Source organism: Copidosoma floridanum, unplaced genomic scaffold, assembly GCF_036245765.1.
Source record: "Copidosoma floridanum isolate Cflo_tuat_1 unplaced genomic scaffold, Cflo_Japanese_pri ptg000001l, whole genome shotgun sequence".
NCBI lineage: Eukaryota > Metazoa > Arthropoda > Insecta > Hymenoptera > Encyrtidae > Copidosoma > Copidosoma floridanum.
In genome coordinates, this window is record NW_028321878.1 from 5,380,774 (window position 1) to 5,396,121 (window position 15,348).

At 39.7% G+C, this 15,348-nt stretch overlaps 1 protein-coding gene across 6 annotated transcripts in view; it reads left to right on the forward strand.

The window, feature by feature from the left end:
* MESK2 (misexpression suppressor of KSR 2) overlaps positions 1-15,089 on the forward strand; it is a 33,645-nt gene extending 18,556 nt beyond the window's left edge. For 3 of the 6 annotated variants that reach the window (XM_014359860.2, XM_089594883.1, XM_089594976.1), the window contains 6 exons: positions 4,249-4,451; positions 6,317-6,437; positions 8,158-8,446; positions 9,310-9,579; positions 9,938-10,022; positions 14,673-15,089. In XM_014359860.2, the coding sequence (XP_014215346.2) occupies positions 4,249-4,451; positions 6,317-6,437; positions 8,158-8,446; positions 9,310-9,579; positions 9,938-10,022; positions 14,673-14,818 (1,114 nt within the window). In that variant the 3' untranslated portion in view covers positions 14,819-15,089. Of the gene's footprint in view, positions 1-4,248; positions 4,452-6,316; positions 6,438-8,157; positions 8,447-9,309; positions 9,580-9,937; positions 10,023-11,276; positions 11,934-12,690; positions 12,815-14,672 lie in introns of those variants that run through there. The other 3 variants (XR_001339132.2, XM_014359857.2, XM_014359863.2) reach the window with 3 other exon arrangements.
* Positions 15,090-15,348: the final 259 nt, after the last annotated feature.

Below are 15,348 nucleotides of genomic sequence, written 5' to 3' on the forward strand. Positions count from 1 at the left end.
AGACCGATGTTAACTTTCCCCTCGCTCGATAAAAAAAAAAAAAAAAGCGCTAATACGAACGATTACGCAAATGTCAAGCGTCGAGAGAACTTATTGATCGCGTGACCTTCGCGGGCCTCGTTGGTTACACTGACGTTTCAAAATTGAGCAGATCTAATCCGGACTGCCGTATAGCGGATAAATGATCGTTCCTAGGCGTGTGTAACTCGGTTCACCAAAGTTATCTTAAAATCGGCACTTTGCGGACGATGCGCTCACGCGACCGGCCTCTCCTCGTTTTACTCGCGCATTTACTGGATGGTCGACAGCACACCGAGCTTTTGAAAATTAAAAAAAAAAAAAGAACGAAGCTTAGTAAATCACTTCCGCTCGATACCACGCGTATGTGACCGTAAATACCCATTGGAGCTCTGCCCAACAGAAAACGTCAAATTAACCGGCAACGACGTGGAAAATAGGTCTACTCCTCGAATAAGCCCACAAATCACAGCAGCACCAAACGACCCCGTGGCTCAAAACGAGGTTTACTCGTATCGGATGTAATTGAAAGCTCGCCACACGAGCAAAGGGGCCAGCGAATGGGCAAATCGATCGCGCAGGGTACGACCACGTTACTCCTTTTTTCCTCCATCCACGACAGACGGTCTGTTTCGATTTATCAGAGTCGAGAGAGGCTTATCGCACCGTGTAAACGCACCACGAGGTTGCGGAGATACCAAGGGACGGCGAGCTGGGATTGAATTCAAAGATTTGGAGTGGTCCGGGAAAAAAGGCCGAGACATATCGGGATTGGATGCCGAGGGAGATGGGAAAACGTATTAGATTGCACGGGATACCCAAGATGCACGAAATAAAGTTTACAAAGTTTCGTGGTCTCGCTTGAGGTTTATCGGGCTACGCGTTACCCACGGGTTTTTCTCGTTAGGCCGAAACTTGATACTTCATCCGCGTCGCGGCGGGAAAATCAAGGGAGTACACGTTTACGATCTCACTCTGAGGATTAAAAAAAAATTAAAATTTTTTTTTATCGAGTTGATCGAGTATCAAATTCCAGGTGAAACATGAATACCCTTCAAGGACTAAAGTACAGGGTTTGAGGTCAGCGAGGATCGCGATGAGAGTCAGCCATTGAAATATTAAAAGCGCTGGAGCTTAGACTCGAGAGTTGATAGCGTCTTCTCCAATTATGCCACAAGCTCCCCTCGTTTTTCGGCAGGACGGCCTCAATCTTCCTCTTTACCGGTACCTAATTCACTTTGAATTCAGCTGTGCTGGGCATGTACCGACGGTTCGACGGAATCTTTGTCCAGCTCTTGACTTTGCACATTAGGTATATTTTCTACGCTAATTGGGTTACAAGCCCACTAATCAAGTTCCCAGAGTCGTAAAGTCGTCCTGCCAAACGCTACTGTTCCCACTGTCGTAAACATAAAAAGCTTTAACGACAAATAGTCCCCGTTTCTCCGGTGATCGAGGTAAAACGAAAAAAACTGCCCCTGCGTATGCTAAATGTATTGGGTTCATAAAAACGTCATCGTTTTCTTATCGAGCCACGCGTTATGCCGTGTCTGTACGGTGTCTGCAGTCGGTGGATAAGTTTCCTGCCGCTATAACACACCGTCCTCGCACCAAGTTTGACTCTCTTCCTTGTTCCGTGACGTCGGTCTGGCGTCGCGTCGCGGCCCGATCCATCAACCGCGGGCTCCGTAAGTATATATATATATAGGTAAATGCCCCCACTGCACTCCTCTCGCTCAAGAAGTATAGAGATGAGTCGTAGCTACCGGTACGGCAGCAGCAGTGGTATATCAGCACGGCAACAAGACAAACACTACCCGTATCGCGAGGAGGGAGTCGGCAGAGCGCGGGGCGTGGCCTCGGTCCGATCGATGGGCCTCCTCGTGTGGGCCGCTGTACCTACAACAACCACTGCCGCACTGCAAAGTATACACCACCGCCAGCAGAGAGTGTAATATCCAACAGCTGCTGGGTCAAATCACCCCCAGAGAGGGAGAGAGAGGACCGAGGATTACGTAGCTTTATCCTCTTTTATCCAGCCGCGAGCGACTCTTCGCCCCGGGGAATTTTAGCTTTTAGGGTGCAAGCTCTTGTGCCCATCGCGGGAGCTTTTCCCTCTATTGCAGTTCCAAACCGTACATGGGTCTATCGATGCGGGGTAGTAACGAGTCCGGGGGTGTAACAGCTGAGGCCGAGCGATATTTTTAGCCCCAGCTGTATTTTCAGAGAACTCCGGAGGTGCATACCACGGAGAGCGTGACGGAATCAAAGTCGTGGATTTTTATCATTGATTTACGTACACGTGTGTGCCCGTGCGGAGCTTTTTTCTACCAATACACTTTTTCCAGTTTTTCCTCAAAGGGAGCGCGCACGTATTAAGATGATCCACACGTACTTGGGCACCGTCGATCGATGAGGGGAGGACAGTTAATTTCCGCGTCGCGTACGATCCTATATTACTCCTTCATGTGTTGTGCATCCATCGTTTTTTCGATAAATCGCTGCACTGGCGAGTGAGGCCGGACTCTGTGTCACCCGTGCGAGCACGTTGAACCCTTCATCCGCGGGGGTTGCACACTTTTTCGTCCTCCATACCATGCCGCCACGGCGTCGCGACGACAATCGAATTACCCCAGCTTTCGCCCCCTCCTTCGCCAGTCCTCGGTGTGCACCAGTTTACCGGAATATAATTGGGCGTCCGCGAGCTGTGCGAGGATTTCCGGGGGGGGGGGGGGAGGATAATTGAAGCGTCGCCGACGGGGTCGCGTTTGCTGCCGTATTACGCGTCGACGCCCGTCCAAATGCCATTTCCCTGCCGCTTCTCCTTCCCATTTGCCGCGAAACTACCCCATCAAAAACGTATTAGGGGTCCGGATGAGCGTGTCGCCGGCCGGTGCTGATGGCGATGACGACGATACAAGCTGTGAGAGATAGAGGGCTGCTGGATAGAGTGCGCCCATCGATTAGCCTGGATTTTGCGAAAAATCGAGAAAGCTTGGCAAGAGATAGTTAACAGTTTCATTGAAATCACCTCGGAAAATTTGTGGCTTCGCGAAACATTGGGGGGAAAAAAAGCTGATGCCCGACGTTAAGATCTGGACGGTATTTAGGACTATTGACGGGACGTTGGGATTTATTCTTGTTCGGTTAGCCTAACGACTTTCGCTCTTTTGTGCGAGCCATGCGGAAGTGCCTGTATTTCTCCTGTATCTGGATTTAAAGAGTCTTACTACCTCGCGAAGGGAGCCCCGTGTCGGTCAATAATAAACTTTCGACACAAACATGCTGGAAACGTGTTTCACGGGGTCATTGCTTCCCGTTGGCAGCTCGCAATTGTGACGTAGTGCACTTTTTTTTTGAAAATTACTGTCTCTTTTTTCTCTCAGTTCATTATTACGAAATATTTGTGCAGGATCCTCTCTTTGTGATTAATTTTTTATTTTTCACGTCACTAACGATCTTGCCTGTTTAATAAAATGCGAGTGCTTTTTGAAGCTTTTCTCAAGAGGAGCATAGATCTCCAATGACGTAGGGCTTAATTAAAAGTATCGATTGCACTGGAAAGTTTGCGTAAGGACGATATCAGTTCCCTAAACTACAAAGTATATAATATACGTAGATATGTATACCAAGGAACTTTTGGAATATTCTACAATCACGAAGTAGCTCGTAACATCAGCCAGTTTTCGGAATAACAAATACTCAACGAGCTCACTTTGTAAAATTAGCTCGACGAAACTCTCGTCCTCCTCATTATTTCAACTCGCACAATCGGGGTGGGCTTTGAAACCATTGTAAATTAATTTTAAACGACACTCTGCACAGTCCAGAAGTGCTTTTGACTCGGCGGTACCGTAGTTGAAATACATCTGTAAGGGCACTTTGCCGCGCCCAGTTTCCGACCCCGGGGGGCAAAAAAGTCTCATGAAACGCAAAAGGAATCCTTCCGCCACAGCCCATTGTAAGGGCTGCTGCTTCGTGGATCAATTAAAATATAATTGACACGTAAAAGCATTGCGCAATCCAATTATTCTACGTCGCGCGAGACTAAAAGCGTCCAACTGACCCAACTGTTAATTATAACCCATCGGCCATAGGGAGGATGACTCCTCCCCCTGTTACCCGGAGTAACTATGGAGAGAGAAAAATAATTATCATGTAAAAAGAAATTAATAATATTGTGAATGAGTGGTAACTAGGGCTAATTTAATGAAACCTAACCTTGTGCAGCGCGATGCCATCGGACGCCAGTATGGACGACATCGAGCTGAAGAACATCCAGCTGCAGTTCCCCACGTTGAGGTACCTCACGAGGGACGACGGCTCCGTCCGGGAGGAAAGGGTCGAGACCGACAGGGGCGCGCTTATCGTTGCCGTTCAAGGGAACCGGGCGAAGCCAGCCATTCTCACGTATCACGATCTTGGCCTTAACTGTAAGTTGTGACCCATTTAACCAACCATTAAACCACACAATATGTTTTATGTCCGTAGTACCTATCTGTCGGAAAGTCAACCTTATCTTCTATTGCGGGCAAAATATAACTTTTCATTCACTTCATACTTTTAATCTGAGGATGCAAAGCTTTTTCTCCTACTCTTTATATCAATGCCAGAACGGCATGCCTCTGCTACGATTGAATAGTGAAGAGCTTGCAGGAAGATTGAGCGTAGACGTCACGCACATTGTGCGTTTTGACAATGACGAAGCGCGTGGATTTTAATCAGGGATTTACAGAAACCAAACATTTTTGAAAACTATTGATTAAGTCCAGAAAGACACTTAATAGTAAGCTATGGTCACTTGATTATTTTGTTACAATAAAACACTTATTTATTCGAATAAACATAAAAGTCAATCACTTGTACGTATGTTTTATGCCAAATAAATTTATAAAGTTTGGGTTTGATTCAAAAAGCTTAACTATTTCGTTTCAAGCGTAATATTTTTCAATTACCTTTGTTTTAATGTAAAAGTTAAATTACGTTAATACTGTTATGTTTTAAAAACATTTAACGTAAACTCTTAAAAAATTGTAAAAAAAACATGAAAAATTCACGCGTTTCACAATGCAATTTGAGTTAAGGAAAAGGGATGGCATTCGATGTATGGGAAAGTCAAACCTCTTGAACAAAAAAATAAGTAAGTATCTTCGATGTCCTTCTGCTTTCATAAATAAATGCTATACCTCAACAACTGGAATATCTTGAGGATAAATAAAAGCTCCTTGAGTTTGTTTATTTGTGCATAAAGTGGTATTGACACATCGTAAAGGACATATTTTTCGTGTTTACGTGTGTCACTTAAAAATATTTTTTATCTTCAAATAAATTACGAGGCGTATTATAAAAATTTATCTAAATCATTTGCATTCTGATTGTCGTGAGGGCATTGTAAAATACAAGATTTAGGAATACCTTAAAAAAAATTTTTTTACTTAACAGTAGTATTCACAGTAACATTTAAAAATTTTAGACACCAACTCAAACTTTACCGTTTTCATAGAAACAATCATTTATTCAACACGTATACTTTTATTGAAGAGTTGTTGTCTTTGTATAGTCGCAATCATTACAGAACTCTCTTTTCCATCAGAGTACGTGTTAGATGTGTAACTTTATAAAAATGGTGAATCCAGGAGGTCTGAAATTTTAATACGTTCACACAAACGATTACTAATTATTTTGTTTCTTTGAGACAACCCCCTCATAAATACCGATGGCGACTTGGCCCAAGTCTATGCATACACCTGTAAATGAATGAATAAGTACCTTTTATTGTACACGAGAGCGTACAGTGATAAGGAAGGTGGTCGGCGAATCGATAGGCGACACTGTGTCATACTTGAGTCGGATCTCGTAATTAAGTGCGCGACGTCGAGTTGGAGCCGAGCCAATGAGCTCCTTCTCTCGCAAACGCCGACTTTTCGAGGGCAAGCAAATTATGTCCGATGTCGTCCTGGGCTTTTGTGAATGTCGGCCGCCCTCATCTTTTATCGAAAAATTAAAATGCCACGGACGTGGTACGTAGTTCTTGTCCCCCTTTGAAACGAGATCGACGACCATCCCTGGACTTTGCTGCGGTTACATACATCGCGGACTTAGAAATCGAGATTTACCGCGTTTTATCTATAATTTAATCGAAAAGTTGGAAAGTGACCTATTTTTTTTTTTTTTGTTTATTCGAGAGTAAAAAAAAAAGAAGAGTTTCGAGATCACCAATTAGGGTCACGCAGATAAACCTTTCACTGCTTGTTCGCAGCACTTGTGGTTTTTGACACGAATATTCCTATTTTTTCAGATATCTCGAGCTTCCAGGCATTCTTTAACTACATTGACATGCGAGTGCTCCTGGAAAATTTCTGCGTCTACCACGTGAACGCTCCAGGCCAGGAGGAGGGCGCCCCGACATTACCCGAAGAGTAAGGGTTTCATTAATGCTTATTTTTTCCATGTCTCTTTAACTCGTACAGAACTTTTTTTACTTTACTTTACTTTACAGAACATGAACTTTTTTTGCTAATTAAAATCTCCTAATTGCCGGCCACGTAATTCTTATTTCCCCCTTTTTCGCTCGCGAGCACTTAAATACAGCAAGTACTGCTGTCACTGGCATTTGTGGCTGACGTGAAATGCTACACTCCAGGTGCTGCTAAATTGTTGTCTTTATCGAGGAATGCAGTGTGTAGCTATAATCGAATGAAAATTGCAACATCCCTCGTTTGCGTTTATTTTCAGTGAAAATTAATAATACCCGGCTATTAGGCTCGCTACACGTGAATGGTGATTTCGCTGTCAAGGACTCGTTTCATCGCGAACTAAAAAAATAAAATAATACAGATCCACGAATGCAAAAAAGAAAAGAATTATCCAGCAAACGGTAGGAGGGCAAAAAAAAAGTAATTGAGTCGTTCTTGCAACTTTTTTAATTTACCGGCGTATAGAAGGTTGCAGTACTGGGAATAGAGTGGAACACGTTTTTAGCGCTTTTGTCCAACTTCCAGTGGCCGAGCGTGCGTGTGTGGATTTGATTCTGGAGTCCATAGAAAAGTTTTTCCGATGCAATTTCGTTAAAAGTTCGTTTTGCCCTTACATCACCGTGAAATTGCGAAATATCAGGGTTTTGATTGTACAAACGCGAACCGATTGTATAATAACCCTATGAAATAACAAAAATTGAAGATCAAAGAAAATTTTGCTGTTACGGATCGCAAGTTATTCCCTGTTATTAACAAAAAAAAGAAAAGATTCCTCGTAAAGAGTAGCATCGGAAATTGGTTTTGACAGCGCCTATGTAACCCACACACACACGTGCAAAACGACTTCGACCGCATTGCAGATTTGCATGCTAGGTGCTCTGCCATTTTCTGGATCGCGTGCCAAACTCACTTCTTTGCCGCGAAAAACTCCTCCGGTCTTTCTTTCCCCCTCCTCTCGTTGATCCATCCATAAATCGATGATAAATCTTGTCCACTAATTCGTCCCTTACGATGTAATTTTTTTATGCATTTTTTTTTTCAATTATCATGTAATTTTGGACATGATCTCGAGATGCGGTAATCCGAGTCGTAATCCAATAAACGTCCATTCGGTGTAGACAATGTTCTTCGACGGTAAAGTAAGCAACCCCCAAAGTCGTAAAATTAACATCCCGCCGCGTAGGTGCAAAGAAGAGCAAATGCTTGGCTAAAGGATTCAATTATCAATGGAGTGTGCAAGCGTCTCGAGCAAACATTTGCATTGGCGAGTGCGCAGCTCGCAAGCAAATTTTTTCAACTTCCGACTCGTCATCGATTATCCCCTCTAGTGCACTTCTTCTTCTTCTTCTTCTATTTCTGTACGAGTAAACGGAAATAGCTCTTGTTAACGTACGAGCCGCACTCCCTTTCTCCATTCACGGTCTAGTAGCTGGTATCTTTTTTCTTTTTCCGCAAAAATACAATTAAAATCATCAATTTAATTATGGCATTTTAATTTTGACCATGAATCTTTGGTATAGAAGTAATCAGCTACACAGCAGCTCTAAACAAGTTAAAATATGCAATAAATCCCATCAACTCATCGATGAAAAAAAAAAAAAAAAAAACACAATGTAGCTCACAAAGTAACTGTAATAAAAAAATTATAATCGACCGTTTGCAGCTACGTGTACCCATCCATGGAGGAACTGGGCGAGCAGCTGCTGTTCGTGATGGGCCACTTTGGGCTAAAAAGCGCGATCGGATTCGGCGTCGGTGCCGGCGCTAACATCCTCGCCCGCTTCGCCCTGGCGCATCCCGAGAAGGTCAACGCCCTCTGTCTCATCAATTGCGTGTCCACGCAAGCCGGCTGGATAGAATGGGGCTACCAGAAGCTCAATTGCCGCCACTTGCGCTCCCAGGGCATGACCCAGGGGGTTCTCGACTACCTCATGTGGCACCACTTCGGCAGGGTAAGCCAGCACTTTACCCAAGACATTTAGCCCGACCGAGGCTGGACTTTTTTGCACAATGGGAAACACAAACGGCAACCCAATCACGTAATGGCTCTGTTTATTGCTAAACCACCCACATCCAAGATTGGGTTGGTGGAAACTTTTATCATCTCGCGGTACAAAGGAGAACAGACAAAGGAAAAGACAAAAGTTGAGCCTGCACTCTCCCTTATCCGTGGTTTATCTCTTTTTGTTCCCCTCTCGACTTAATTAGGAGATCTCGGGGTGAAAATAAAAGGGGGTCGAGGACGCTCGAGAGAGCACCGAAATTAATTGATATCACTCGTGCGAGGCATGCAGCTCAAAAGGGGCGGGGAATAATGGAAGCTGGAATTCGCGCGCATCAATCCAGACGCAAACACATCCGAGGAGAGGCGGAAGCCGGAGATAGTTCGCTCGAGTGGTCCCCGAGCCTTTCGGGGTTGAAAAGCTTATGCGCGCGCCCGCGAGTTATCGAAGCACTTGCCGATCTCGCGCTCTAGTTAGACTCGAGCCTCCTTTCCACATCGAAAATTGGATTAGCGCGGCGTCGACACCGGCAAGGTTGGCACTCGGATGTGCGAGTTAATTTCACACGGGGGGGTTGCGTCCCTTCGAGATGCTTCAATTCGGATCGAGAGTGTCACATATAGGCTGTACCCCCACAACAAACTACTGCTATTCGAGAGTTGCATGAACGAGGCATTGCCGTGCGCGTACGTCACCTTTGAAACTGAAGCTCACTTTCCGGGAGGCCCTTTGAAACAGTGTCACGCGGGCCGTGCAAATTCGCCTGTTGGGGGTGGATGGAGGGTTGAGACTTTTATTTTGGGAAATTGCAGGGCACCGAGGAGAGGAACCACGATCTCGTGCAGGTCTACAAGAACTACTTCGAGCGCCGGGTGAACCCGACAAACCTCGCGCTGTTGATCGACAGCTACGTGCGCCGTACGGACCTCAACATAACTCGAGAGCTCGACCCGACGCGCAAGAAGGACAGCTCGACCCTCAACGTGCCGGTGATGAACATCACGGGCTCCCTCAGCCCCCACGTCGACGACACGGTCACGCTCAATGGGCGCCTCGATCCCACCAACAGCTCGTGGATGAAGGTACGGCTCTACTACTTTCTTGTCGTTGCGCTCTTTCGCGAAAAGTGTGGCGATTGACGGAGAAGAGTTTCATCCAAAGGAAAATTACTCTCGTCGAAAGAACTACATCTCAAACTTTAATGGAAGCTTCAATCCATTGTTTGTTTTTTATTCATTAGTTTTATGATTTTTCATTGAAAATGAAAAGGGACTGGAATTTGCTCAGCACGAAAAAATTTAAATTTTTTTTCTTTTTTAATTTCTAAATTAAATTTCAACTCCGACACTTTTCGACGAGAGGGTGAAAAAAAATGTTCTTTTTTTTTTTTTTATTGACGAATTGGGTGTGGTGGTCCACGTGCTCTCGTGGCTGTTTCAGATCTCAGACTGCGGCATGGTTTTGGAGGAGCAACCGGGCAAAGTAAGCGAAGCCTTTCGGCTGTTCCTGCAGGGTGAAGGATATGGTAAGTGAGCGGCGCGCCGAGTTTACTGAGCGAAATCTTAGAGCAAGCAAATTGTATAAGAATCGAGTATCTATGATTATTATCACCACGAATCTCATCGCATTACTGATTTTCGCATTATCTCGCGTCAAAGACGTTAAATTCAAAGGAAATAATGATACTAATTGATAATTATTGATAACGATCGAACCTACTATTCTATGAATTCGCGAAAGTCTAATGATTAGATGGCTGCTAAAGAACAAGAAATTAACTTTTATGTGAACACAAGTCGTCGGCAGATCTCAGAGGCGCTTCCAGCTCTTGTTAGAAATTACTCCAATTGGACTGATGTATGCTTCGAATAATTTTCTTCGTTGGCTGTATCGAAAGAAATCGGTGATAAATAATAAAAATAAAAAAATACTTCAGCGTGGAAGCGTCACGAAATCTGCCGCTTGACACTAGATCTCATTAAGGAATTAATAACAAGAACAAAAAATGATAACCGAACGTTTCACTGTTGATTGGTATCCATTTGCATCACTGCATCGATCTTGTATTGGCCTACGGTCGTAGTTTATAGAAGAAAAAAAAATATAAACAAAAACGTGCATGATGCATTTATTGAGATGTTTATTAACGTTAAAAAAAACAAAGAAAAAGAAAAATTAATTAATTAAAAGTAAGAAAAATGAAACCAAAGTGTTGTTACGCGTTATCTAATCTATTTTCGAAATGTTCTTCGTGTCTAGGCGACATTTAGATATATTGTAGGTGTACGGTGCAATCTAAAATATTGTATTTTATTGTCTTCAATCATACAAAATAAACATAATTTTTTTACAATACAGTTGATAATGTGATTTTCAAGTAAAAATTTTGCTGAAATAAAGTTATTTATCAACATTACGGTCGTAAGGAGTTTTATTTTCTACTTGAGGTTTAAAAGACTCAACGACAATTAAGTATGTCAAGGTTACATACTACATCAATATAGATGTATAAATCTTTGAGATACTCAAAAGCCATCAAAACTACGATGTGAGTATAAAAATTTTAGATTGCACGTACACACATTAACACCAAACAGTAGTTAACAAAACGACTTGTTCAAACTACTTGGTGAAAATACAATACGCTAAATAAAATTTCGGAGTTAAAATTGAGTTAGATCGATCAAAAAAAAAAGAAAAAAAAAATGATACAATGATAATGAGATTGTCGGCATCAAAAATAATAACTATAACAAAAATAATCTATCTACTGTCTTAGACAGCGTTTGTTGTTCTGTTTGGCTTTTTGGTCACAGAAAACACACCCGCACTTGTCACTGTACACTATAATACGCTTCTGTCACAGTAAACTATACATCGACGCAAATGAGAGAGTGAACTACCGAAAATACGGTCCGTTTTTCACAGTTTTGAGAGATTACTACATACTTAATTTTTCATCACTTAGCATTTGTTTCAGTTTTTGAAAGACACGATGTTCTTGTAATTGTTGAGAGTAATTTTAATTTATTAAATGTGTATTTTGAACTTAAACGACAAACCAGAATTGTTTTTAGTATTTTTTTTTAGTCACTTATGTTAACTGTTGAATTTACATTTCTTGTAGGATGTGAAGAAATGTTAATCCTCCCAGAGTTATTATTATGACTGTTATTGAAGACTCATATTGTTAGCATAAATAATTCTTTTCATGGTCTTATCGTTACTGTCATTTCAACTAGAAGATATTTAAAATTTATCTTGTATAAATGAACTAATAAATATTGGGCTTGAATTTTAGACTGATAATTATTTCATTTCCTCGTTGAGCTGAGTTTTTTAAGTTAAATTTCTTATTTTTTTGAACTTGATAAAAAATGCAATGGTACATTTTTTCTAATTATCATTCTAAAATTCGACCGTGATTCTAACGAAACTTTTGTTTGTTAAGTTACTCATCTATAAATAAATAATAAACAAACATAATGACATCATTTACCAAACTATTCGTCTCTGAACTTCATTATTGTCGTACATAGTAACACTTCATTCATCCGTCATATCCATAAACTTTCATAATTTCAAAACAACAAAAATAGAAAAAAAGTTCTTATTCACCGATTTGAGCCTTTATTTCCCACGCGTCTCGGATTGATCGAGTGGTATGTATTAAAATTTATATTCAAGTCTGTAGTTTTGTATTCCTTTCGGCTTATTTGCTAGTTTCTTCAACGTTTTTTTCGTCAATTACTTGTTTTCTTTTTTTTTTTTTTTTTTTAATCTTTTTTCCGCGACTTTACGCGTCAAATAAAGAAGCTAAGAGACTATAGTATTTAATAGTTATTAGCAGAATCATTATAAATATTCTTAAAGCAACTATAATGAGCAAAAGTTTAAATTTTTCTTATTTTTGGTATTATAAAGATTGCCTTTTTTGAAAGAAAATTTGTAAATATTTTCCTTCTTTTTTTGAAAAATGATTCAATGCGTAAATAATACAGATATCAAATATAGTTCGGTACATAATAAGTAACATAACTAGCTATTTAATTTCAAATTTGCACTTGGAATGAATAATAAGATAGAATAATATATGCACATTTAACTTGATGATTAATTGAAAAAGTTTCACCTCCGCAGTATCTTTTAAAATTCTGTGAATAAAACGTGTTTTTGTTTCTTCTGCGTTTTAGTGGTGAGATCCCCGGGGAAGACCACGACGCCTACAACACCCGAAGGTAATTGTAATTAGGAATTGAGGCCGCAAAAGGAGTCGAACGCGCTGTGTCGGTCAATTAATCCACGTCTAAGCGTTAAGTAAGTCGGATTACAAAATATTTTCGGGAAGTAACAAAACTAACGTTCGAGATTAACCGCAAATATTTGTAACTAACGTATTTAATGCGATATTTTTCTTTACCGTTTTTGTCTAGTAAACTAAAAATTAAAACATAATTTTAACTTTAAATAACTATTGGACTTATCCTTACCTTTTCTTTTACTCAGCTTGAATGCACAATTTTACAGCATTGTTAAAAATTAATTAATAATTATGTGGAATCAGAAGGTCGCATTTCAAAAAACCTTTAAACTACTTTTACCTCATTCAGATATACCTAAAATATTACGCATTAAAATATTATTTTCACTAACGTCATTACTAACTTACAACTGTCCTCTTTTCATACAATTTTCTGTTACATTAATATATTTGTTTCATTCCCTGTTCAGTTTAATAGTTAATATTCGTAACTTGTACAATTGTTGTGTCTTTTAAGCTTTTAACTAAATAGCCATTTGTATTTATATCTGGTGTTTGTGAGTGTTAATTTAAATGTATGTAGCTTTTGTTAAAAAAATATATATAATTGTCTTTGTATAATATTAAATAACAATTGAACCATATTTTTTAACACAAGTTGTACAGCACTTTTTGCACGTGGTCTTTTGCTAAGCAGAAATCTTCTTTCTACTCAAGATTTTCTATCAAAAATTTAGCTCACCAGTCTGATATAAGTATTACACCGTATTTACATACTGACAGCTTCTAAAATCTGTGTTGATATCTTCTGAATTTATTAAGACTCATAATTAAAAAAAAATATATGTAGTAAGAAATAGAAATTTTGATTATATTATCAAATTTTGTGATAAATCAATGTTACCGGTAGGGAGAAGATTTTCATTTTTTCTGCGGGTAAGATTTAATCAGACTATATATGTATATGTAATATACTCTTGAGTACCGATAGAAGGTAAATCAAAAACATGAACAAGAAGCATACAAATGGTAATCCTGATCCACCTCCTTTGTATCAAACTATTGAGTAATTCTAATAATAATTTGTTTCCTTATCTTCCTGTTCCCATGTTTAAAAAAAAAATGTTTAAAATTTTAATTTTAATATATGAAAAATATGAACATACTGTACATAATTTTTTTATGTTCGTAGCGGCTCTCAGTTATCGCGGTAGGACCATTTCCATATATATCTATAAAGTTTTGGAATTGTTGATATTTTTTTGTTACAAACAATTGAAAAAAAAGGACTACAAATTACACCGGGTAGAACGTAGTGTATACTCTGATACATTGTGTGACTTACACTCTATGTCTTGCTATTTCTTGCACACAAACAGACCACTAAACACACGCATTCAACTTCTTTCTTTACTTTGCATGTACGCTTGAGTTTAATTTTTGTTTTCTTATGTCTTTTTTTCTTTTGTTTTGTGGTGTACGTACTAATATAACATGTACACGCTTCGTGCCGATCGCAGCATCTATCAAATATAACTCAACAAAAAATTTGTTATATTTTCTACTTCTGACACGTTTAGATCAATAAAATCAGAAATTTTGTTGCGTTAGTGGACAGAGCAAAAAAAAATAATTCATCAAAACTTGATAAGAGTACGTTGGTCAAAATATTGACAGTTCAGACAATTATGAGCATTAAAAAAATTTCACATTAACTTCATGTCAATTTTAAATAGAAACCCTTCCTAAATCTGGAAGTATCACTGACAACCGCAATATTTTCTCCAACTTTATTCGTCTAGCAAGAAAGATGTGCCTAAGTATTATTTCATATCTTCGCTAAAGTAAAACAAAAGAGTGCGATGGATTATGGAAAATTCGTTCATTATGCCCATGTACAAATTTCTATTGCAGTTGCACCACTCTCGCCGTTAAAGATGGCGGACTACAGACGTGCTTCGATCGAGGGTCTGAATTTCATCTGCGCCAAGAAAATAGATTGGCCGACCACCACCATCCACATCACTGAAAATCCATTGCTGGAGGCTGTTGCCTGTTAAGCTAAGATTTATTTCTGTTGGTCGGGCTAAATAAATAAGGTCAAGTGAGGGAAAAAGAAATTATCGTCTCTTCTGCATTTGTGGACAAATTTATTGAAACGGAGGTGATAATACACCAGAAAATTATTTTTAATAGAATGAAGACGACGCCACTTTCGAATCCAGACACATTCGTTTTTAGTTTAGCTTGTAGTTATTTATTATTTCGTTAGGCTTTTCCTACAGGTATAGTGTTTTAAAAATAGGTAAATAAAATAGTGAGTGTATTTTATTTGTATGAGTTATATTTTTATTGCAGATCGTTTGAGGGAAGGTCACGGTTTCAAGTTTTTTCACTGTAAGTATTTCGAGTCAAAAGCATTACTCTCTTGATCTTCCTTCAAACAGCCAATAAAACTTCGTTTTTTTTTTTTTTTTTTTTATTGTTGAGTTCGCAAGTATACTAATGATTATAATAATATTTAAAAAAATAAGTGTGAGTTGGATCATTGTTCTTCACCAGGATATTAAAACAAAGCAGAAATTTAAAA